Source organism: Apteryx mantelli, chromosome Z, assembly GCF_036417845.1.
Source record: "Apteryx mantelli isolate bAptMan1 chromosome Z, bAptMan1.hap1, whole genome shotgun sequence".
In the NCBI taxonomy this organism is placed as follows: Eukaryota; Metazoa; Chordata; class Aves; order Apterygiformes; family Apterygidae; genus Apteryx; species Apteryx mantelli.
In genome coordinates this window covers 5,093,820-5,119,500 of record NC_090020.1, presented here as the reverse complement: position 1 = coordinate 5,119,500, position 25,681 = coordinate 5,093,820, and the positions used below count along the sequence as shown (strand labels likewise).

Here is a 25,681-nt window from a genome sequence, read left to right as displayed (position 1 = left end):
CAAATAATAGTTTTGAGCTGGCAGGAGTATTTAAGTAACTTTTAATATGATAGACCATTTTTATGTCATTCCTAAATAATTCATTAATTTCCAGATAAAAGGCTTTTTTCAGGTATATTAGACTTTGTAAACTCAGCTGGTTGAAGAATCATTTTAAATGTAGCTGATGTGCTCAGCTGGGATGTTCTTATTTTAGATTGTTTACAGAAAGCATTTCCGAACTTCTGCAATCTTCATATATATGAACATTTGATATACGTTATCCAATCTGGATGAACATGCATGGGTCAAAGTGGTCTATAACACCTCGTTTCAAGTGAAATAGCAGTCAGAAGATAGGTAACTAAATTAAGAACGAAGTTTCCTCCTGGAGTTTTTCAATTTTTATCCTTTGTTATCCCTGTGTATATATTTTAAGCCAGACCGCTATGTTCCTTTGAAACAATAATTGCTGGTTTATTATGGTAGGACGACAAAATACATTGGTAAACCACTAGAACACACTTCATTGTTATGAGGGTTATAAAGCCAGAAAAGTCAAGAAAGGTTGTTTTTTCTGTGTTTTGAGAAAATTATTTTTTCACGGATTAAAGTGCACAAGTCTTCTTATCTTTATATGTTCTTTGATGAACACAGTTTTACATTTTGCTAACTTTGGAAAATAAACACTTCTATCTTCTATACCCCAACCCAAAACTTAAGCGCAGTGGTGTTCCTTCAACTCTGCTGGCTGTTTTAAAAGATCACTAGAAATGAGTAATTGTTCAGATGGATTGTTTGGATCTGCATAATAGGATACTTCCTATTCTTATGAACATGCCTTATTAAGATAAATTGTTAATAGTGTTGACGTAAACTTCTTTAAGGTAGAAAAACACATTCACACTTAAGAGCTATTCGTCTGCAACATCCACAAACTTGAGCTTACAATACACTGCACTCACATTTTGGAATGTTTAGTTGTTCTGTTTTGTCACAACCTAAGTCTAATGAAATTGCTTATTAAAAGTTTGTTTCTAAAGAGCAACTGAATATTCCTTCCTGACCATGGGTAACACATCTTTCTGAGGATTGCCAGAAGCTCTCATTAATGTCATAATAAATAGTGCTTTATTACAGGGGGGGATAAAGTAATACAATATGGTTTTGAGTCTTCTGATTTTCTTTCTTTACAGAAAAAAAAAAAAACAGGTAATTCCTGAAATCTCCTAGAAAAAATTTTGTACACTTTTGAACAGTATTTCCAGCTATGATCATTTGATTGTTTTTAACTTCATTAGCATCTTTTGATTGGTTAATAAGTTGCTTAAAAGAATTCTTGATAAGAAACAATAACAGTTAATTGTATCTGAAAGTTTACAGAAAAATGTTTTTCAGGTAATTTCATTTCCCAATTGGATTGATTATGCAATATACTGTTCTACTGGGAAATTTCTTAACTGGTTTTAGTGAATATATAGGTAATTTTGCTTAAAAACAGTTTCTTGTTAATAGTTTGACAATTATGATGTACTTGCAAAGCTGTGTAAGAACCAGCAGAGGGACTAATTGAGTAAGATAAGAGCAAATACTGATGATTCATAAAGGAAATATTAATAAAAGAACAGTGGTATTTAGTAGATATAGGAATTAGTGCCTGGTGATGTACATATACCTGTTATAATAACAGTGATCTTCCTAATATTGTTATTGATAAACTTAGGCTTGCTATTTTTATTCTGAACCTTCTCTTCATTGCTCTCAAAAAGTATAAATATTTTATAACACTTTTTAACTTCAGTTTTCATTATCTATTATTAGGCTAACAGAAGTAAAGGAAAAGACAAACCATTTTAGAAAAGTCATTCAACGCCTTGATATGGATCTGGAGGATCATCAAGGTAATGTCATTAGAGTTCTAGCAGACTACATAAAGCAGATAGGAAAAAAGCACTCTGTCTTTGAATAGGAGAAATTGCAAGTACCCACTCTCAGATCTGGGTTTCATCAGATTTGTACTGATTAATAAAAATAGTGTATAAATAGCACAGCTGTCTAGTTTTCTGTCCCAATTTTATTTTCAGGACTCCTTGAGAAATAGAAGTCCTTCTTACTGGCAGCATTGTAGAACCAGATCAACTTTAGAAAAGCTTTTATTTATTTTACCTTTTATATGATCTGAAATATTACCAGAGAATGTTGAAGTGGGAATGTTTACTGATAATAATAATGATTAAAGCAGACAGAATTCAATGCTATTTCATCTTTCTTTGAAATTTCTTGTGTTGATCTTTGCAAGGAAATTTTGGGAGCAGCCTAGAAATGGAATTAGCTTGGAAACTTATCTACAGCAAATACCTGCTGTAGTATGTTAGACTAGGTTGGATTTGTTCTAGCACTGGAAGTTACTGTTTTGGAGAAAATAGATTAGATTAAGCATGGGCCCTCAACAGTTGTGGGAGACTGTTTAAAATGAAAGTCAATCCCAAGAGAAACCTTCTAGTGATAGGAAATTCTCTTTAGACAGGAGTTACATACATAGGCGTATATTCTGGAAAACCTTGTAGCATTATTTAAATTCTATATGACCCATATATTAATGTGTTTGTAACCTTTTTACTTTCTACCTTTTCCTTTTCATGGGAGACTCAGTGTAAAATATAACTATGAATTTCTTCAAAGTGGACAAATATTTCTGAAATTGACCTTAAACAAATGCTTAATATTTTTATTTCTCTTCTTGTTTCTTTAATTTCAAACTATTCCATATTTCTTCAAATATTTCATTATTTTTTGTGCAAATAATTTATTAAAGCTGTTTTATTAGCTCTCTTGTTTCCAGATAATATAATTTCCAACTCTACTATTTTGCTTTTATTTTTCCTTTTCCTTTGCAACTCTTTTTGTATCTTTGGAGAAATGCAGAAGGTGAGAAATGAGTTGCTTTCTGTAGTTTAAACGTAGGTTTAGATACACAGTCATTTGTTACTGGTCCTTCCTTACATCTGTGCTGCTTTCACCATTTTAGAAAAAGACCTCTATTGAAAAGGAGTGTTTGAAGCACATGCAGGAGAACAGCACATACTCTCTGTCAACAAGTGAGGAACAATCAGGATATGCAGAAAAAAGCCACCCCATGAACTTACCTAGAAGCCTGCATTGAATCAGAGTTTGTTTGTCACTGTGGTGCAGGAGAAAATAATTTTTAGGGCACATCTATTATGAACTGCGGGTAGATCCAGCTCATAAATGGGTTCTGGCCTTTTACTTTTGCAATAGAAGAGATGGGGCATAGTCAAATGCCTTTTCTTATGCCTACAAAAGTTGCAATATTTTGGAGTGAGAGAACTTCTTTCTATGTTTGGCTGAACTGCTGTTGATGTGTTCATACATACCCAGAGGCAAAGGGCAGCTTCTTTAATGCTATGCTTTAACTATCTGCTGATGCTGATGTTGGGCTACCCTTCATTAGTTATATTCATTTGAATTTTCTTTTACCCATGTTTATGCAGAGTGAATGTGTGCCTACAACACTTAACATATTTATGGAATCTGATTAACATGCCTAACTTGATTGTGTACGTGAGTGCTTTCTGTAGCAATATGAAGAATAACTGAATCATTTATGAAGACCTTTCTCAAATCAGTAGCAGAAATAATAATTCTTCTATGCTCAGGAACACCTCTGGTCCTCTCTTCTGCACTTGTTTATGAATCTATTGAATCAATATGTTTCTTAACAAGAAAGGGTGACCAACCCATATTTCTGAGTTCAAAGCAGGTCTTATGCTAGATTACATAATATGATCAGCAATTGGGCCTGTCCTGTGGGAATCTATGGACATGCTGAAATCCAGTCTGTGGGAGGAAGCAAGTTAGCAAGGGGTGCAGTGCTTGACCTCACCAGATTGCCTGTCCCACAGTGGAACAATAGGACTTCTGATGAGCCACTGTCATATCTCCCTTGTGAACCAATGTCTCTTCATACTCTGTAATATATATAATAATTATCATGTGATTCTCAACTTCTAAAGACTGTTGTACACAGTTCATATGTCGGATATATTGGTTCTTTCTCTCTTTTAAAGAGCTGCTTTCGTCAGGTTTTTAGTGGAACCTGTCCTCAGGGCATAAGTGAGGTAGTGCTATTCTGGAGAATTATGAAAATGAGCAGTGATTTTTCACAACTATTCAAACAGAGGAGAAATAATGTATACCAAATAATATTCCCAAAGGAAGTGACATGAATTTTTCGATTACTATATGACAAACACTTGGTGTAACAGAGAGAGAATAAAGAAGGTATCTGTAAGGATTAGCTTTTGGCACCGTATGCTAATCTCCCAAAGCTCCCTCTCTAGTGAATAAAGAGAAAATCCAGGAAGGCCATTCTGCTTTAACTCAGCATCTCAGGGAGTCCTCGAGATTCCTACTATCCTTCCTGCTCCACCATCACCTTACTTCTGGCTCAGTATTTAAATTGCATATCACAAAACATTCACAAAATTTCAATGCCTAAATTTTTTTAGTTAGATATAAATAAAAATAGCCCATGGAAAAAAATTACAACTAATCATTTTTTTGAATGTTTCAATATGAATATTTCAGTACTAGGAACAGTATTCAAAAGGAAATATCAAAAATAAACATCATAAATAGAAACCTTTTTTAGTGTTAAGTTACAAAAATCTAAGGAAGTAAATAACTCATCAAGTTATTGTATGTGATTCATGTATTAGAAGGTACCTTTAAATGATTAGTCAAAATGCAAATAAACTCATAGCAAAATAGACTTAACACTTTATAAATTACATGAATGGTTAAAATATTGATAAAATAATGCCAGTTTTCAAAGAACACTTCTCTATAAAGACATTTTAAAGGTTTCAGTCTTTAATTCAAACAGCTATTTCTTTAAACACTTGACAGATCATGTAGCTCCCTATTTCACAACTCATTGTAATTAGACTTTTTAAGAGTAGAACAGATTTTGAGTTGTTAGTATTGAAGACCTGCCCTGCAAAGTGAAACGGAGCAAGGAACAGAGCTACAGCTGCAAGGAAGCTGAAGCAAAATCACAGTCCCCTCAGGGCCCCTTGATGTTCTTATTGTTTGTATGTACTGGATAAAAAGGAAAGCAGAAGGATGTGGAAATAAAAAGACATGGAGAAAATATGCTTACTCTGTTAAATGCACTTTATTCTTTTTCTTTGTATTCCTTAAAGTTAGAAGCATATGCTGAAATTTAATCAATGACCAAGACTCGAACAATTAAAAAAAGAGATGTTCACAACTTAAGATTATTGCAGTTAAAGATGGACTGAATTGTATACTGTATGGTATTCATTACTCCTAATATCATTATAAAGAATGTACTGGAGATCTACTCTTAAGCATAATTGTAGAACACTTTCTTTGCCTTTTATTTTCCTATTCCATTGCTTGTACAGTTTTCCAGCTTATTTCCATGTGAATGGCACATTGTTGCTTACTAGCTTTATATCCTTATAAAAGTATATTAAACTATGGGGAAGAGCCCTTGAAATGGTTAAACAGAATTGCAGAAAGTTTTAACTAACCATGGAGCCTAAACACATGAATGCATTCTTTCTATATTGTAATCCCTTGACTTCAGAAAAATTCTTTCTTTGTCCAAACAGTAAAATTGCAATGATATCCTTTTTGCGAATGCTGTTAGAGTAGTATTTATCCTCCACTTATTAAAAATCCTAACTTCTAAAGTTTCTAAAATTACATTGAAGCTGATTTATTAATAATTATCTTTCTTATAAAAGTGTATATAGGTTATAGTCAATTGAAATGACTGTGATGAATGACATGGAATGCATCCTGTATTTTGTAGACATTCAGAATTTTTATTTTTAAAACTGACATTTTGCCTACCTAAAGGTATCTAGGACTGAGCTGATATAAAGTCGGATCAATGTTACATCTCTTGCAGGAGAGGAAAATTGGAAATACAAGGAACTGAAGAAGAGAGAAGAAAGCATGGACAGTAAGTTGTCTAATATACATTAATTAAGCCTAATTCCACTAAGACAGAGGCTGTCTTGGATTGTTAAAACTCAGTTAATTCAGAGGTGAAAAGAACTGATCTGGTGATCATTGTGTAAAGTTTCTGAGATCTGATTTAGGGCAGTATCAGAACAAGGTAATTGATATTTTAGGACTAACAGGATATTCACAGATATTTGGAGCACCTTCCATGGCTTTTCATCAAACATTAAAGGTTTTAGGAACCCAGCTGTATTTTATGAAAGGAATGCTGAAATTAATTTTAGAATGAATTTAAAGATAAATAAAACCAACTGGTCAGGTCTAATAAAAGCAAAATTTTAAAATGAACAAATATAGAGATCACATAATCCTGTAAAATTAAAGTTCCTTATATTTATTTATTAAAGATGAGTGCTGTTTAAGCTCTCTTCCATATTAAAAGGTTTTCACAGAGGTCTCAGCAGCAGCTAATAGAGGATGAAAACAGAACTATTTTAAAAATATGTCTTATTGCTAGTACACTGTAATAGGAAGTTTACAAAAAACGTTGATCTGTCACTCAGCAAAAGGGGAAAATGATCAATAAGTAGTGGCAAGAAGGCCCAAATATATAACACCTTTTTGTAAGTGTTCACTAAAAATGTTGACTGTAATTTAATGGCTAACACAACACCAAAAATAAGGTGTTAGTTGAGAGTAACAAAAGATGAAGGAGAATACTTACAGACCTTATGTGTTTTCAAATTACCTGATTTCCTGAACTTCATCAGAGAGCACTGAAGCAGTTCCAGTGCTTTTTAAAGTTATCCCTGAGAGATCTGGGAGAACATGCAAGGATCTTGAAGATGGGAAAGGAAGAACCACCAGAAAGATACAGGCCAGGCAACTTAGTATCATTTTCAGAAAGATTCTGGAATAAATAATCAACCAAAAAAATTGTAAACCTTACAGAAACATGAAGATGAGGAATACTGGCATTAATTTGTCAAGAGCAAGCAGCTAGTTTACTTCTGTGACAGAAAAATAATATAGAATAAGGAGAAGCAGCAGATGACTTGTATGCTGACATGAGTGTATCTTCTACTGCTGTCTCACATGGTGTTCTTAGAAGCAAGCTAGGGAAACATAGTTCATTATTAACCTATATTAAGCATTTCATGGAAAAATTAGTAATTATAAAGGATACACTGTCAAAATGGAAGGATACGTTGAGTGGAGTGTTGCAATCTGTGTGAGGTATTTTATTAACTTGTTGGATGATGGAAGAGAGAGTAAATATATAGTTTGGCACAAAACACCCTGCATGCAAAAAGCTGAAAGCATGTTGGAGGACAAGGTTAGAATTTAAAATAATCATGACATTAAAAATGATGTAGAAAAAATTCAGAAAGGGTAAGTGTAAGGTTGTTCACTTAGGTAGGGGTAGTCAACAGCAAAAATAAAGAATAGAGAATAGTTAATTAGGCACGGCTCTGTAGAATGAACTCTCAGAGTCATAGGAAAAGACAAAGTGAACATGACTCAGCAGTATCACACTAATGTGGAAGAGAAAATACCACAGTGAGAGTTATACACAGAAGTGTAGTTTGTCAGACGCTTACTCATCAAGCGATGGAATTGATTGTGTGGGGAGGTTATTGAGTCATTATCATGAGCTGTCCATTAAAAGACAGGGTGTAGAAGGATATAGGCAAACCCTGAACTAATGACATACACACAGTTGTTTTTGTCTTGGAGCAGGTGAATGAATTAGCTGACTGTCCCTTCCATTCCATTTTTCTGATTCTGTGAAATACATACTGCTCAGATGAGACAAGGTCTCTCAAACAGGTATGATAAGTAGGAAAGAGATTTGTTTGCAGAAAAACAATGAGATGAGATGTAAATATAGACCTTACCTGATGTTTTTAAAGAAATTCAAAGAAGGTTAAAAATCTGAAAATGTCCTAAATGCCCGAGGAAAATAAAATACTGAAATCATATAGATACAATTCTGAGGTTCTAATTCCACAATTTTAGGGTCAGTTTTATAAAATGATGTATTCGTGCATGTAAAGTGATTTGTTTCTGTTCACTGAAGAATTACTGTCTAATAAAGTTCGCAGCTTTTTTTTTAAATGAATATGCAAAAGTATTTCCCTTCCCCACTGCTTTTATTTCTTTCCTGTGCTTTTCCTACCTATGTGCTTTGTAAGATTAGTATCCCAACTGCCTACAGAATCCTTGGAAGCATATAGGTAGGTCAATCAAGAGAGACTGCGGTCAGCTACTTAAAACAAAATGCATGCATGTATTTTCTTGTGATAAGATGCATCAAAGGCCATGGCATCATCTGTTATGTTGAAAAGAAGTGACTCAACCCCCATGAGGCAGATTAATGAAGCCTTGGCTCACTGTTAGAATACTAAACAGTTAAATGAGATTCAAAGTTTTGTGTTAGGTTATGAGTGATTTGGCTTGAATGACCCATTCAAATTTTTAAACAGAAAAGGAAAGAACAGTTCAAATATTTATAATACAAACTATTAAGTAAGAATTTCAATATGTTTGTTTTCCGTACAGCCTTTCCCTATTCTACTGTACTCAGATATTTTCTTAGTAAAGAAAATTCCTATCTGGCTGTATTTCACAGCAATAGTATGAAAAGTGCATTAAGTGTGCTTTGGGGAAGGAGCTCTTTTTGAAGCTTTCATTCTTGCTCCTCTTATTAAAGTATAATTGTGCTATCTTTAAGATAAAATGAGACAAGTTCATTCTAAAGGAAAAGAACATCACAGAAAATAAAACTTCTGCTTCTAATGCCAGCTTCATTTGCAGCCTGGGTGCTGGCGAAAAACAGACTCGGCAATGATCTTATCCAGCACTCTAGACTTGTCTTGCTTTTATTAATGGCAGGCTGTTTAAGCTTTGTTTTTAACTGCATTTCTGGTTACCATTTCACAGCAGTGTTGGAAAAAGATAAACCTTTTTACATACTTGTCAAATACCGTTCCTAGAGTCATTAGTCAATGTGAGGTAGACCAAAACTTTATCTCAACTTTCTGAGCCAAATAAATCTGCATCAGAACTAGTCATTGCTTTTGGCAGATCAGCTATGTACATTGCAGATGTGTTGTCTAATGCCATTGATCTCTAATAATCCCAGGTGTCTTTCATCCTGAAATCTCTGCCTCAGAGATACTCTTCTGATTATTATTGGAGGAAGTGGAGAGCAATACACACTTTCGCCTCTGAAAATCTAAGAAGCTGTACTTACTCTGTGAAAGCTTCTCAGTTAACTCTTTCACGGACAGCTTTGCAGATAAGTCAGTCAGTTATTGCAATAGATTTCTGGTCCATAAATATTTTTACTAGAAACAAATTTAAAAATCAGAGATCTTTGAAAAATAATGGAAGCTCTATGACCATCCTTTTGCTCATTCTTTCTGTGAATCAGGGATTTGTCAATATTTCCATTAAATAGTCCCTCCTGTCTTCTTTATTTCTTCCCAAATAATCCATCTTGAATTTACTTATTCCTCAAAGAAGCACTTCTCCCCATTTTTATCCAGTTAGGAAGTGTGTAAGCTCTTAAGTGCTTCCATGTGGATGAGCCATATTCCAGGAGGAGAACCAGCAGGTGAGGGATGATCATAATTTATAGCAATGGGTGGAATCTTCATGGACCTCTGATACTTGTGATGTGTCCAGCACCTTTCTTCAGTATATCTGTCACCAAGAATTCAATTCAGTATGCTTAGGGCACAAATACAAAGTGCATAACACCAACCAGCTGTCTTGTCAGATACTTATTAGAATAAATGTAAAAGTAAAGAGAGAAGATGGGAGAAAAGTAGCAAAGGGAAATTATATGGTAAGAAAGAGGTGATATTAGGTGGTTATCAGTCTCAGAACCCAAGTAGTGGATTCCTCATTCCACCTCATTCCATTAATCAGTCAAATACATCATGTTCGTCATTCCAACCCATAACTTCACAAGTTTCAAGGTCTCTACCACCAGTCTTTAAATAAATTATTCATCTTGCAGTCTGTCTGAAATTTTACGCTTTCTCAATTTAATACATAGTTTTAGCTAAGAACTACCAGGGCTTTTGTTATACCCATATAAACAGCAGCCTCCTTTATCTTGTTTGTTGATCTCTAGATTTTCTTGAGACTTTTGAAGAGGTGAAGAACCAGGAATTAGAACGAAAGTCCCAGACAGAAGCTAACATTATTGCACTCTTGGAGCACTCAAGTAGGGTAAGTGCATTTCCTTCCTGCTGTGGTAAATTAGGAATTTAGAAACACAGAACAGGGAACAGAAGGAATAAGCAGGAAGATGGTGTACGTGTATTATCTAGTACATATTTACATAATAAACTTTAAGAAGATTGAAGAGATACCATGAACAGTTGTAAGAAAAAAAGGATTTGTTTCCTTTCTCATTATTTCTAGGGAAAGCATTTTGAAAATTAGATGACAACAATAAAGGAAATGGCTGTATCATTGCTATAACTCATCATCATTGTTATAATGAACAGCATTACATTCATGCTGAAACATTTCAGAATACTGCAAATAAAACTATTGTTTTAGCAATATTTTGTTTATACAAAATCTGCAAATCTCATTTCATGGGTGTGCTGTGATCACTGTTAGGTAACTGACAGTATTCCAGTTATCCTTCTGATCTATTAAAGTTATGTCTGTAATACCCTGCTGTGTAATAGTTAACATAAACACTCTAAGTATTGTTCACATTTGCAGTCTTTGTCATTTTTTGCTCTTACAAAATATTTTCCCATGTAACATTTTTGGTTCCCATAGACTTTTTTTGTCATAACAATGTTTGAGCAGAGTAATGTTTTGATTGAGTCATCATTTCAATGGTTTCCTACACTATTTTAATATGATATACTGTATCTTACATAATGGTACAGAATCACAAAGAATAGTTGAGGTTTAATGACACTTGTGGAGATTATCTGGATGCCCTGCACAAGCAGGGTCAGGTAGAGCAGGTTACCCAGGACTGTGTCCAGGAAGTTTTGGAATATCCCCAAGGGTAGAGACTCCATAGTCTCTTTGAGAACATGTTCCAGTGTTTGACCACCTTCACAGCAAAGAAATGTTTTCTCATGTTCAGATGGAATTTTCTGTGTTTCATTTTGTGCCCGTTGCTTCTCGTCCTGTCGCTGGGCGCCACCAAGAAGATTCTGGCCCCGTCGTCTTCATACCCTCCTATCAGACATTTATAAACATTTTGATAAGATCCCCTCAGAGTCTTTTCTTCTCCAAATTGAACAGTCTCAGCTCTCTCAGCCTCTCCTTGAATGACAGATGCTCCAGTCCCTTAATCCTCTTTGTCGCCCTTTACTGGACTCACTCGAGTATGTCCATGTCTTTCCTGTACTGAGGAGCCCAGCACTGGATACAGCACTCCAGGTGATGCTTTAGATGAGACGGGTATGGCAACATAGTTTATCTCAGTTTGTTCATCTTCACTGGCACTTCAGTATGTCTTCTACCAAATTACATTTAAATCATTTCAGACTATTGACAATATTTTCAGTCTTTGTAGTAGAAAAGCCAAATAATAGATAAAGTACTGGGAGAGTTTCTTTTTTATGCATCAGTTTGCATTCATAGTTCAAAGGTACAAAACATTTCATTATTGTTATTGGTATCATACAGAATGTGAATCGTATGAAACAAATTTCATCTGTTACCAATCAAGAGCTGAAGATTATGCAGGAAGACCTCACTTTCAAATCAACTGAAATGCAGAAATCACAGAGCACTGCTAAGAATCTGAGTACAGGTGAGATGAGCAAAGAATTTTCAAATTCATTCCTTTAAAAAATTTAAATTCCTTTAAAAATTAAAATTACATGAGTTATTACACTAATAACAAAATACAACATTAGTGATCTCCAAACATTAAAATACAGTGGCAAGCTGACCATCTGAAACTACTATGAATAACAAGTTATATATATTCCTGAGAAGTATTTCCCTTACTATTATGAATAAATGATTAGCTTGTTTGCACAGATATATGTTATACAAATATATTTTAACACAGAGGTGTAATGTTCACTGAGCTAAAGTTTGATTTTATTAATATTCACTTCAAAATAGAAGTTATTCACAATTTTAAAATAATGTTTAATAAACAGAAGCAGAGAGCTGTACAGTTAACTAACCATATATTATTTGTAAATATAGTTCTTAGTATCATTTACAGTTTGTGCTTTTCTAAACGGGTGTGTACCCACATGACAGTAACTGACAACTACAGTGTAAATAGTCTTAAGGATTAAATTCTCGATCTTGATTCTGCTAAGTGAATATCCATGTTAGCTTCATTTTCAGAATGCTCAAACACTTAAAAATGAGTCTAAGAATTTGCAGTATCTTGCCTGTAATTCCAAAAAGCAGACAATATTTTTCTTTCAGTTCCATAACAGGTATCTATTTATTTTTTTACTTGCACTTTTTATAATGGAGTTTTTCACATAATTCTAAACCTTTGCCAGTATCATTATTGATTCAGCAAGCTTTTCCTTGTTTGTTTGACTAAAAGGAAGGGGCAGGAATGAAGAACCATAAATCTTTTTGTTAGAAGACTATTATGTGCTGTACTTGGTAGTAATTTTCAAAATAGGAGGCTATATTGTGACTTTAAAGTAGTTATATGCAAATAAGCAGTTGTTATGCAAAAAAATACTACTAAAATTAATTGTTCTGTTTGCAGTTGAATGTTTTGTGTTCACTTACTTGTTTGCAAATGTGAATTTTGCAGTTGTAACTTAGTTTAAAAAGCTAGGTTATACATTACAAGTTCAAATATGATTTTTTGTTCTTTTCTATGAGCATCAATTCTTGCTGTTTTACAGTATAAGAATGTACTCAAAGCACACTGCATTATAGAGGCATTATTGAAAGATGTAGCTCTTTCTTGACAAGGGGAGAGGAGGAAGTTACAGTACATAATTTTCAGCAGATAATTTAAATGATTCATAAGTAAAATTCCTAAAGCTAGGAGTCACAGGTATTTCAATGAACAACTTTAGATTCTTTCAAAAATACAGCAAATATTCAATTTCCACAGTAGAAGTACTTCCTAACCCTTGAATTATAGCTCAGTCATCTTCAGGATTCTTTTATTGTGATTAAAATCTGGATTTTCATATTTTCTTGCCATAATAATGGTACGAAAAGTCCATCAGCAGAGCCCTTAAAAAAAAAAAAAAAAAAGGAAACTATGAAGAGTAAACAAAAGTGCTGATGGCATAGTTTCCCAAAAACATTTCCCTGGGTCACAGCAGTTTGGTCTCAGAGTTTGCTACTGTGTACACACTGCCTGCTAGATGCTGCAACTTCGTGGCATATCAGAAGGAACCGGGCTGCATCCTCTTCCTGTCTCTTCCCCTAGAGAAGTTTTGAATTTATTTGTTTATTTATTTGTTTTTCATTGTGGTTATTGCTGGATGAGGATAAAATTCCAGATTCTTCCCCTTTCTCTCGAAAGTGTGACTGGATAGGAATAGCTCATTTCTGTCTCACTGTATTTTTTATCAGTATATAGATAGAAGAGTCAAAGAATCTTTTCTGGCATTTTGGCTTATGTATTATTTTTAAATAATAATAATATTAATGTTAGAATAACAATAATATTAAAGCAAAAATGCTGTGATAAGTTATAAATCTCTATGAAAATTGAAAGTTGTTTTTGCAACCATTTCCCTCTGAATTTATTTTTTTTATTTTAGAATTTTATTATTCATTGTTTTTAATGCTAAAGACCTAATTTATCAAGGTTCTTGATCATTCTCTTGAAACTGTAGTGCTGTAGGAACAAAAGAAATAGAGCATGGGTCTGTTCAGTCCTGTTTTAGGATCTGGCATTGGCCAATACCAGCCACTTCAGATTGAAATTTTGGGTGATTACCAAATACTCAGGTCAGAAGGAAAGTGTCTTCTTAAGCTGTTTATGAACACAGGCAGCCTAAACATTGAATCACAAGTATGTAATACAGTTCCAAACCTTGTATTTTTAAATCCTTCCTTTTACAGGTATGGAAATTTGTAGTGGCTATATAAATGTTCTTTACGCATGCAGACCCTTTAAGTTTTAACCTTATGGAAATGTGTTCCTCAGAATGACTGCATATTGTACACAAAAATATTTGCTTATCTTTTTTTTTTTTTTTTGCACTTGCTAAGGAAATCACCAAACTACTCTATTATAAGTCAAAAATGTTAGTGAACACCAATATTTCATTTCTGAAAAATGAGTATGTAGCATAAATACACAAGCAAGGAGATAAGTACCAAAATCTTGCTATGATAGGGTCATGATCACGTAGGATTTTCCCAAATAATTCCACTAAAGAAACCACATCTGCATTTTCTGGAAAGGTGAGTTCTCTCTCCCTCTCTCTCTCTCTCTCCCTCTCTCTCTCTCCCTCTCCCTCTCTCTCTCCCTCTCTCTCTCCCTCTCTCTCTCTCCCTCTCTCTCTCCCTCTCTCTCTCCCTCTCTCTCTCCCTCTCTCTCTCCCTCTCTCTCTCCCTCTCTCTCTCCCTCTCTCTCTCCCTCTCTCTCTCCCTCTCTCTCTCTCTCTCTCCCTCCCTCTCTCCCTCCCTCTCTCCCTCCCTCTCTCCCTCCCTCTCTCCCTCCCTCTCTCCCTCCCTCTCTCCCTCCCTCTCTCCCCCCCTCTCTCCCCCCCTCTCTCCCCCCCTCTCTCCCCCCCTCTCTCCCCCCCTCTCTCCCCCCCTCTCTCCCCCCCTCTCTCCCCCCCTCTCTCCCCCCCTCTCTCCCCCCCTCTCTCCCCCCCTCTCTCCCCCCTCTCTCCCCCCTCTCCCCCCTCTCTCCCCCCTCTCCCCCCTCTCTCCCCCCCTCTCTCCCCCCCTCTCTCCCCCCCTCTCTCCCCCCCTCTCTCCCCCCCTCTCTCCCCCCCTCTCTCCCCCCCTCTCTCCCCCCCTCTCTCCCCCCCTCTCTCCCCCCCTCTCTCCCCCCCTCTCTCCCCCCCTCTCTCCCCCCCTCTCTCCCCCCCTCTCTCCCCCCCTCTCTCCCCCCCTCTCTCCCCCCCCTCCCCCCCCTCTCCCCCCCTCTCCCCCCCTCTCCCCCCCTCTCCCCCCCTCTCCCCCCCTCTCCCCCCCTCTCCCCCCCCTCCCCCCCCCTCCCCCCCTCTCCCCCCCTCTCCCCCCCTCTCCCCCCCTCTCCCCCCCTCTCCCCCCCTCTCCCCCCCTCTCCCCCCCTCTCCCCCCTCTCTCCCCCCTCTCTCCCCCCTCTCTCTCCCCCTCTCTCCCCCCCTCTCCCCCCCTCTCCCCCCCTCTCTCCCTCTCTCTCTCCCTCTCTCTCTCCCTCTCCCTCTCTCTCTCCCCCTCTCTCTCTCCCTCTCTCTCTCCCTCTCTCCCTCTCTCTCTCCCTCTCTCCCTCTCCCTCTCTCTCTCTCCCTCCCTCTCTCTCTCTCCCTCCCTCTCTCTCTCTCCCTCCCTCTCTCTCTCTCCCTCCCTCTCTCTCTCTCCCTCCCTCTCTCTCTCTCCCTCCCTCTCTCTCTCTCCCTCTCTCTCACATATGCATATCCACTCCCTTCTACCCCAAAGATCTCTACTGCCATGATTAACTTGGGGGAAAAATTCTCCTTCTCAATGCAAACCTGAGTGTGTGAGTATAATGTACAGTCCATACCCTGAGAAGTTCCTTTGTGTGTTCTCATCATTTCCCCTAGCCCACCTGTTATTTTAGAGTGTAGAAAGAAACCTCAGAAACTAAATCTTGGACTGGAAATGCATTATTTGAATCATTCTTCTCAGTTATATACAGCTCTGAAACATAAGGTTATTTAGCCAAGTATTTAAACATTCAGGATCATGAAGAAAATATAAAAAATGAGAAGACCCAGAAAACTATCCATAGGGGTTTTTTTTCCCCTTTTTTTTTCTTTTATGGAGTCAGTGTTTAAAGAAAAATTTGCTGTAGATTTACTATCATAAAACCAAGACTTAGCATAAAAAGCAACTGAAGCAAAAAACAAAAAGTGACATTAAAAATCTAACAAGAATAAATTTATTCCTAGTCGCATTATTTCAATCAGCATTTTGTAAAGGATTGCTGCTGCTTGAAAACTTGAAATTGGCTGATGGTATAAAAAAACCCAACCCCACACTGTGTTGTATGAAAACACCACGTGTTCTCATTGTTCCTCACTTATGAAGTATAATACAGTATTTGTAATATAGGTGCCTGACAGATGAGAAGCTTGTGAAAGAGATGGAGAAGTTCGCTTCATTCATATTCACATTCTCATGTATGGCAAAGTTAGAAAGAGATGCAGAAACTGTTTGTATTGCTTTTGTGGAGCATAAACCTTTATAAACTGGGTAATGTATTATAACATAAAAGTATTGTTATTTAGAGATTGTGTATCTTGTGATCTAGAGAGTCAAAGACTGCAGATGGATCTGCAGAAGATGGAACTCTTGGAGGGCAAGATGGTTGATGAACTGGCTTCTCTTAAAGACAAAATTGAACAAACCAAAAAGGACTTGGAGATCTATAATAATTTGCCAGCTCTAAAAGCAGCAGGAGAAGAGAAGAAAAAGGTAATAACAGGAATGAAACCTAGAATTATGCAGAAGATGTGGTTTTTGTGTGTTTTTTCAGGACTTAGTATAGGGGAATCCAAGTCTGTGACTGGGACTCATGACTGGTAGCTGAAAACTGGCTTGCACAGCAGTGCAGGTGAATCCAAATGTAGTTTTTATATATGACTTAATACCTGGGCACATGTGCCATGCTGTTGGTTGGGTACTTTTCTATAACTTCCTTCCGCAAAATTTTCCACTTGCTTTACTGACCCATCTGACCTTTTCTGCTGTAACTTAAACTATCCATAAGCTTGAATTTACCCATCTAAATCTAATAACAGAACCCAAACAAAAAGAAAAATCTACAATGCATGTCCTTAGTTTGCTCTAAGACAAACTCCATCTAGAGCACTTATTTGGCACGTGATAAATTTTCCACAAATTTTTAACATCAGAGTTCCCTTTTGTGTAATATAGTAAGGTCTGGGCTACAACTTGGCCATAACTATTGAATATTATCTTTGGGTTAGAGAATGCATTGTTAGAGAAATGTTCTATGGGTTCTTTAGATATATGGTAATGTTCAAAGAGGAAGAAAGAGAAGCATCTTGAGGGTGGTATTAGAATAACTTATGTTTAGCCTGTCAAAAATGGATGAACTCATCCATTAATCTTTTTGCATGTTTTTTTTTTTTTCCAACTAGAAACTCCAGGATGACAAAGAAAAATTGACAAAACGTAGCCGTTCTTTCAAGAAAATAATGGAACACTTGAATACAGAGTATGAGACTCTAAAGAGACAGCTGCAGGAAAATGAGACTCATTCTCAGGTATTGCTCAAGATACGTATTATCTCTGGAGTTGGTGCTGTCCTGGTTTCACTCTTCTCATATAGGTGAAGCACTGTGTGGACTGAATCAGTTAATTCCTTCTGAGTGAGTTTTCAAAGTTATGTCGTGTAAGTGCATATATATCCAAATTTTCTACATTCAAATAAAAGTTAATGCCATGCCAATCAATTTATTTTTAGTTTTGTATTTCAAAATTACTGATTGCAGGTCTTTTTGAGCTTAAAAATAGTAAAAATCCTTTGTTTAAATGTTTGTGTTGATTTTGTTCAGAACTGTCCCTCTTTTTCACCTCAGTCTTGTTGGGATTACTTAAGAAGTTTTGAGGACCAACTAAGAAAGAAATTACAGAAAAAAGAGCTCACTATTAATTAGATAATTTTAAATTTTGCTTTTAAATTCGTGGTGATAAGTTCCTGCTTTGCAACCTGTGTTACAATTTCTTTTCTCCTTTTTCAATCCTTTCTCTCCCTATAGACCAGTGAAATTTTAGGGTTCATTTGGGCTTTTTTTAAACCCCTTGTAACTTTGGTATATGAGTATATTTACATTTACATTTCAAGAGTGAATCGGGAGGGTAGGTGCTGATAAAGTCTAGAGCAGCATTGATTCTTCCAGTATAATAAATTGCTATTATTTTGACAACAGAACTTCCCAGGCATAAAAGTATGTATACACAGAGGGAAACAGGATAAACTTGAAAAAAGCTGGACCAACAGAGAGTGGGAATTGATTCATTTATTTTCTCTTCACTTTTATTGTTTGAGGTTATTGAGATTTTTGTCCCTTATGTTAGAACGATTTCTTTTTCTAATTCACTTACAAGGCGAAGGTGGTATTTGTACTTGTTTAAGATAACTTTCTTCTGGAGTGAACTTTATGGTTTAGAAGAGTGAGAGCATGTGTGCATACTTCTGAATGAGGTACATATACACTCACAGCATATGATTATTGTGGAATAACTGAGATGATGATATAAATCTCCAAAGACTCATGCCAAAGTCTGTAAGTCTTCAGAGTACTGTATATTTTTCATGCAAGATCAGATTCTCATTCATAGAGATAATGTAAATCTGACAGCCAATCAGCATTAAGATATTTGCATAATAATGCTAAAAGTTTCTGTATTATAATGGTAACTGTACCTCATTTATTCATTTCATTAAGCTGTGGCAGTTCTACTTCAGTGTGCGCAAAAAGAATTTTCTTTTTCTTTGCTATTTATGTAATCCTTTAAAAGCTTAGAGTAAATAAAAGTATGGTCTTAAAATACCCAATTAGCTGACATACCAAGGCATTTTGAAATGCAGAGAGAGTGCATATCTTGAGATAGGTGTTAAATGATTTAAAACGATAGTTTTATAAGCAATTAACTGTATGAGGTGTGGCCTTCAAGGAGTTACTATTAAAAAAAAGCACTGAATATTTCCTTTGGCCTATATCACAAACTATTTTAAATCTGGGTGCCTTTACAAGCTGTATTGCACATAGCAATATCCACAAAGTATGCAGTAAAAATCATAACTGGTCAGAAATATCTTACCATGCAAATAAATGGTGGCCATATTTACCATGAACCAGTACACTAGGTAACTGATTCTCCACTGTAAAATGTATTTTGCATAAAGCAGCAGATATTGTCCTATCTTCTGGTTTAAGAATAAGCTTTTAAGTAAAATAAAGCAATATTATTCTAAAATATTACTGTAGTTTCCATTGAAAATTTAGTTTCAGAATGATTTTCTTTTTATATTTAAAAATAACATCTACATATCTTGAAATGCAAAATCCTGAACAGTAGCATCAGAAGAACAATTTAATGTTATAAAATTGTATTGTGAGGAAGCAGCCATCGATATAATGTCCACATTAGTTTCCTGTTGATGCTGAAAAAATTGAAGAAGTGCCAACACTTAACCCACACTCCTACAATCTTTTCGCTGCAGCTCTGTTCTTATCACAACTTCTGGCATCAGACAGGAAACTTAACTATGGCAGTAAGGAAGTTTCTTCTGTATAGCTGAGAGTCCAAGCCAGTGTCAGGAAATATTGTATCTTTGGTGATTTTAAGTCTTACCGATTTTAAGAAAAGATCACTTAAATGGTATAGGTATAATGAGAATCATATCTCCCTCCAGTGTTTGTCTTTTTACCTCTGATGTGTTTACATGTTTCCCTACATGACAAATCTCAAATACTCATCTTTTTTTCCATTTACCATTGCAGTTGCATGCAGTATTTTTACATACATAACAAAAAAGTAGCTACATGAAATGTTAAGTTATGTATGAATTGATTGTTGACAGCTTTAAAAATGGCTTTCTCAGTATTTATGATTTCTAGTTTTCTTGTGGAATAACCTTGACCTTACCAGGCAATAGAATGCAAAGTACTGAAATAAGAGTTTGGGAAGATTTGTTATATTATGTAGGTGTGTAATAATTGTTTTAATTTTTGGCTCTTACTAAAGTCTCTCTTTTGTGTTTTCAGCTTACAAATTTGGAGAGGAAGTGGCAGCACCATGAGCAAAATAACTTTATGATGAAGGAATGTATCCTTTTATTTAAGAAATACAGTAAAATTCTCGCACTGTAGTAATTAAGGAAGAAGTCTATTTCCTCCACCAGAATAAGACAGGACAGAATGCAGAGCTGGAGACAGGGGAGGAGGGGAAAAAGCAATGCTTTGCAAATACAGACTTAACCTAGTAGGTATTATTTATGATGAAAGTTGCTTCTTTAGTCTGAAACAATTTTAAGGGGTCTTAAAGCATAGGATTTGTCTTTGCAGTCCAGAGTTTTTACTGTTGAGTCAGTTTTGCCATTAGGTTTCATATCTATTCAAAGATTATCCTTATGTCTGTCTGTTCTTGCCTCAAATTATCTAGCAAGAGTAGTATTGTTCGAAAATTTATATAGCATGGTGACTTTGCCTGCTATTTTGCAGTTGCAAAACACAATAAATATCAACCATGAAAAAGTAAACAATGTATTTTATACATTTTCATATATTTCTTGTTAAATAAAAGAGGAATTGCATATTAGAGAGAAAAATTTAGGATAATTCCAGTCATATATGACAAGGAGGGTCTGTAGGTGCAGAATCTACTGGGATGCGAGAACTGTGATGTTGCTTTCTCATTATACGGTGCTAACTGAAGAGGTACTTTCCACTCTCTCCCCCACTAATCATATAAGACCTTCCAAATTACCAGCAAAATCTTATTTGCTGCAAATAACTTTCTATAAATAACTTTTTAAATTAACAAAAGCAGTGAAGTTTTTAGGTCACTGATTCTTCTTATCTTGTACTATTTACCATAATTATTGTAGAGATCTGAGTAGGGCTTAGTTGTACATTTATTTTATATTCCAGGACTATGAATTTACTGCAGTAACTTCCCCACTTTAAGATGATCCAGGAAACAAAAATAGTGACATATCAAAGATGCATAAAATCACTTTCTATAATTACAGCACAAATACATTAGAAAATAACAGCAAAACTAGACCATGTTCACATATTCACAACCCTAGACTGATGCTGTGTGTTAGATAATGGGCAGTGCTAGGTGTCTCAGAAAAAGACAAAGATATATTTCAGGCAATTCTAGCCATCAGAAAAAAAGCTGAATATAGAATCTGCTTAAAGCATTATTTTTTTCATGTACCGAATATCACAATTCTCATGTTTCATAATGTTCTAATCCTTAAAAAAAAAATAATGAAAGTCTTGGACAAAGGAGTATGCCTTTAGTAGTAGTGAACTTCTCTGATTTGTGTGTATGTGTGTGCGCATGTGTGTATGTATATGTGTGTGTGTACATATATGTATTTTTTTGGTTTTTTGGAATATTATGTAGAAATAATGTGCTATACTCAAAAGTTACTCAAAAGTCTAATCTAATGAAGTAAATCAAGTGAAGTAACCTATTTTTTTTTGTTTGAAAAAGAATCAACAATACATGTTTAGATTATTCTTTGTATATGCCTTTTCAGGCTTCCACCAGAAGACTCACCATGCTGTGACATGATGTATATTTGACCTCTGGGCATCCTACTGTTCTTCCTTTTTTACTGATGTGAAACCTTCTGGTAAGCTCCAGCTTACCTCCACGTGACTGAGGTCACTCCTTGATAGATCTTAGGCCTCGCTAGGAAGTTCAAGAAGAGCCTGCTGACACTAATGAAATAGATTTAGACCATCTGCACTAAGAAGGCAGCTTTACAGGAATATTTTATTAAGTCAAGAATGTTACTCCTTCTAATGGGGAGAAAAAGACCCTCTAAAAAAACACAAGAGGAAAAAGTGATGATCACAGTACTAAAAAGGGTTCCTAGTCTGCTGTGATGTATCACCTATCCAAGTGTAGATGCTTACACAGAGTTTTATGTCTGCTTGGGCTGGTGAAAAGAAATGGTTCCGTTTTCTTGGGCTGGGATTTTTGTAACCTGAGTTCTTGGGTGCACAGACGTACGGTTTTAAATAGCTGGAGTGCTTTGAAATGGTTTTGTTTGCTGTGTGACAGTGGGCAGATTCTTTCTGAGGGACCTGAAGAGGCAATACACATAAAAACAAAAGTTACTCGGTATGTAATCTCTTTTTGCCATGCTTGGCATGATTTGACAGCTAGTAGATTAGTGCAAATCTTTTAGATCAAATTAGAGTTTTTCCATTATTTGCAACCCTTGACAGTTTTTGCAGAAGGATACTTATTGTAATATGGTTCCCTTGTCATCTCTAATTACGCTAATAGTTATATTGTCAGTTTGTTTCCTTAATTCTTTTAATCAGTCATAGCAACAAAAAGTCAGGAAAGTGACTACCAGCCAGTAATGAAGAGCGTGAGAAAGCTTATCACAGAATACAACAAAGCTCTCATAGAGTCTTTACAGAACACCAAGAACTGAGCGCAGGCGCTTCCTTCTTGTTCAGTGGACCAACAGACGTGCACAAGTAGCGTGGAAAGCTGAGCTACCAAGCTTATTCGCTCACCAGTAATGATATAGGTGCTCTTAAAAGTGTATTTCCAGGTTTATAGAAACTACAGGTTTTAATAATATTCCTTATTTTGGAAATGTTAGATGTTAATAAATATTTAGGAATATTTAGAAATGAATAGAATATATATTGCATACTAGGTGTAAAACCATAAGAAAATTTTACTTAGGCCCATTGCTGGATTTGTACTCAGGGGTGCAGTTTCAGTCTGCTTTACACAATGACCTTATGTAATTGTCTTGTAGTCCTATTCCTACAAAACAGAATGGAAGTCTTCCCAGGAAAAGGACTGTCTGGACTTTTATACACATTGATCTTGAATGAAAGTGTATAATAAGATAAATGTTTTTTCTGCTAGCACGTATAAGCATACCTTCTCTAATTTAAATAGCAATTTATAACAATGAAGGACAATATCTAAAGACAACAAGCACCTCTTAAATTAGAACTCTTTCATATTATAAACTCTCACTGCAAAAATAAATGTATTTTAAGGATGTATCAATGAATTTTCAATTTCTAAGGGAGAACTGAATAATTTCTGGACCATTGTCGTATTTTATGTTTTTAATGTGATTGCAAGGACAGAACTGCAATAAAAATGTAGTGAAACACATAGGTAGTACTGACTTTGTGCACAGCATTTTAGTTTTGTAGTGTTCACCAATAAAAAGTAAAAAGTAAAATCATTTATATTTTCTGCAATTTTTTTTTCCCCTTAGGTTTCAAGGTGCAGTGTCATATGTGACCTGTACTTTGAGAAAAATGCACAGAATAGAACATTCAATGTAGAACAAAAACAGGACTGATACAGAAGTATCAGTGTGCTTTATCATAAAGAAATATCAAAAACATTGAAATAAAGCAAAACTTTCCTGTATATTTATCTCCTTCACATTCTACCAGTAATGTAATTATAAACTCCCTGCTGATATTTCTTTAACCTTATATATTGCAAGCTAGTCCTGATCAATGAGAAAAAAGTATAGCTGGGAATCCTAGCCAGACAGTAATCTAGTCTTTTATATGTGTTTAAAAAACAAAAAACAAAAAAAAAAAAAAACAAAAAAAACATGAAACAAGCAGTAGAGACTGTCTCTACTACCTTAGAAAAGTCTTTCCAAAAAAAGCGACCATCCATTTCACTTTATAAAATTTGAGTAGACAGAGAAATTGAAAATATGCATTATTTGTTAAAATATAAAATATGTATTTTTATCTCTCAGTTTTTCTACATTTGTGGTTGTCATTTTGAGTATGTAGGAAAAATACAACAAATCTATTGAAGATTCTTGCAGGGAGCACTGTTTCCAAATTCAGCTCAGTAAATACTGTTGCTCTCTATATTTATGTCCATATAATATTTAGAGATGATGGAACAGGATTTCTATAAGCCTAAGTCTGTTATCTAGGGGAAATTCCCACTAATGTCTCTTCCTTCCTCTCAGAGTTTTAGCTATTCCAGAGAGAGACTGTTATTTGCTGAAATGAAGTTGAAGTCTAATATTCTTACCACTCGGACCATTCATTAACCAGTGAGACTGTCTCCTGAATACAACTTGTGCTCCAATAACATGTTTTAATGAACAATGGAAAGAAACGGCAAGCTCAATAAACAAACTGCTTTAAATTCTCATTCACTCAGGGCAAGGGATGGCTTTGTTCCCTGGCCCTGATTCTGTGAGATAGCGTGGTAAAGATCTGCTGTGTTCTCCAGGAGATGTCTGTAATAAAAACACTCTCTCCAGCGCTCTGTTCTTATTCCTGTTCTATTGATACAGTAGTCTCCAGATTATCTGTTTTTGCCTGAGAACTTCTCCAGTCACTCCTCCTTTTAAAAGTTCATCCACATCATCCTGGATCGTGGTCACATTATTCTTGGCTGAAAAGAACCTCATGGAATCTAAATGGTGAGCTGCAAAGCTGGTATTTAATCTCCTTCCAGGAGACTGGTGTACTACTAACATACAACTCTCAGTTGTGAGCTGAGTAATTTGTATCCATATCTAGCTCCTGAAGTCTGAAGTCAAATACCCTTTCTTTAACCCTCTCTATAATTTTTCTTGCCAAGTTTAAGTATTGAACACGTCCATGGAATAAACATTTTTCTGCTGAAGGTCCTGTGTGTATGTCGAGACATCAATTCAACAGCACAAGTCTTTGTACTGAGGCTTTTTTTTTTTTTTTTCCGTTTTATGCAGTGCCTTCAAACTGAGAGGGAACGAATTAAGTGGCAGCATATACACTGAGCAGAAAGATGTCACACTGACTTGTGAGGATACCAGGTTTGATGATGTCTGCCACTGCAAATCAGCCAGAACACTAGGTACCACTGTCTAATACTAGCTGTCATCATAACTCCAGCCTGCATCCCGCTTCATTGGCACACTGCATGGAAATAAGCATTTCAGTTTCAGAATCTTTAGCCAGAAGGTCCGTTATTTCTATGCTGTGTTTGTGCTCTGTGTGAGGATGAGTATAGGAGTGATTGCTGTTCCCAGCTCATGATCCGACTACACTGCGCTGATCTTTTCATACCCCAAAATATCACAATATCTCCAGGCAAACTGTGTATCTGCTGCAGGAGTAATCACTTCGTTGGTTTTATTGCTTCATCATATCTTCACTGCTGCCCATTATGATTAAAAATGTAATATTTCTTTCAAAATCGGTTGATTTCTTTGCTTGTGTTAGTGAGCCTGAGAGAAAGTGGCATGCAGTCCTTTTGTGAGCAATTTCTGACAAGCAGAAGATTCAGACTCCGTTATATTTATTTCTGCTTGACAAGGTTAGTTACTCCTTTCTGCCTGACATTATTTACTTATTAGTTACTTAAGTAACATTAGTTACTTACTTAACATTAGTTACTTCTTATTGGTTACTTCCAAATGTTTCAAAATCAGAGGGATACGTTTCTAAAGTGAAGTAGTCGCACAGTCTTTCAGCATACTCCCATTTTTCTGCTGCGAATGTAAAACAAAAGAAATAATGCAGACCTCATGATGAAATAACAGAGATAAGAATAATAGAGATAAGAATAACTTATATCCTGAGGATAAGGCTATTAAGATGCTCACCTTCTAACCATCCCACTAAATATCTGCTTTGAGTGAACTCCCTGGAAACCTATTTGCCTCAGACTGATCTGAGGCACCATCTGGTTGCAATCGTCGGGGAGGTGGAGGAGTTAAAGGATTCAGAATTGACTTGAATTGGAGTTGACTTGAATACTTTCACAACAACGATGAACACCAGAC

The 25,681-nt window shown here is 35.8% G+C and overlaps 1 protein-coding gene across 2 annotated transcripts in view; it reads left to right on the top strand.

Annotated features, from left to right (window-relative positions):
• IFT74 (intraflagellar transport 74) overlaps positions 1–23,113 on the top strand; it is a 44,246-nt gene extending 21,133 nt beyond the window's left edge. For both annotated transcript variants that reach the window (XM_013946693.2, XM_067316105.1), the window contains exons 13-20: positions 1,801–1,880; positions 5,942–5,995; positions 10,142–10,239; positions 11,674–11,800; positions 16,427–16,590; positions 17,280–17,405; positions 19,914–19,974; positions 22,218–23,113. In XM_013946693.2, coding sequence (XP_013802147.2) covers positions 1,801–1,880; positions 5,942–5,995; positions 10,142–10,239; positions 11,674–11,800; positions 16,427–16,590; positions 17,280–17,405; positions 19,914–19,974; positions 22,218–22,333 — 826 coding nt within the window. In that variant the 3' untranslated portion in view covers positions 22,334–23,113. The remainder of the gene's footprint in view (positions 1–1,800; positions 1,881–5,941; positions 5,996–10,141; positions 10,240–11,673; positions 11,801–16,426; positions 16,591–17,279; positions 17,406–19,913; positions 19,975–22,217) is intronic.
• The last annotated feature ends 2,568 nt before the right edge of the window (positions 23,114–25,681 follow it).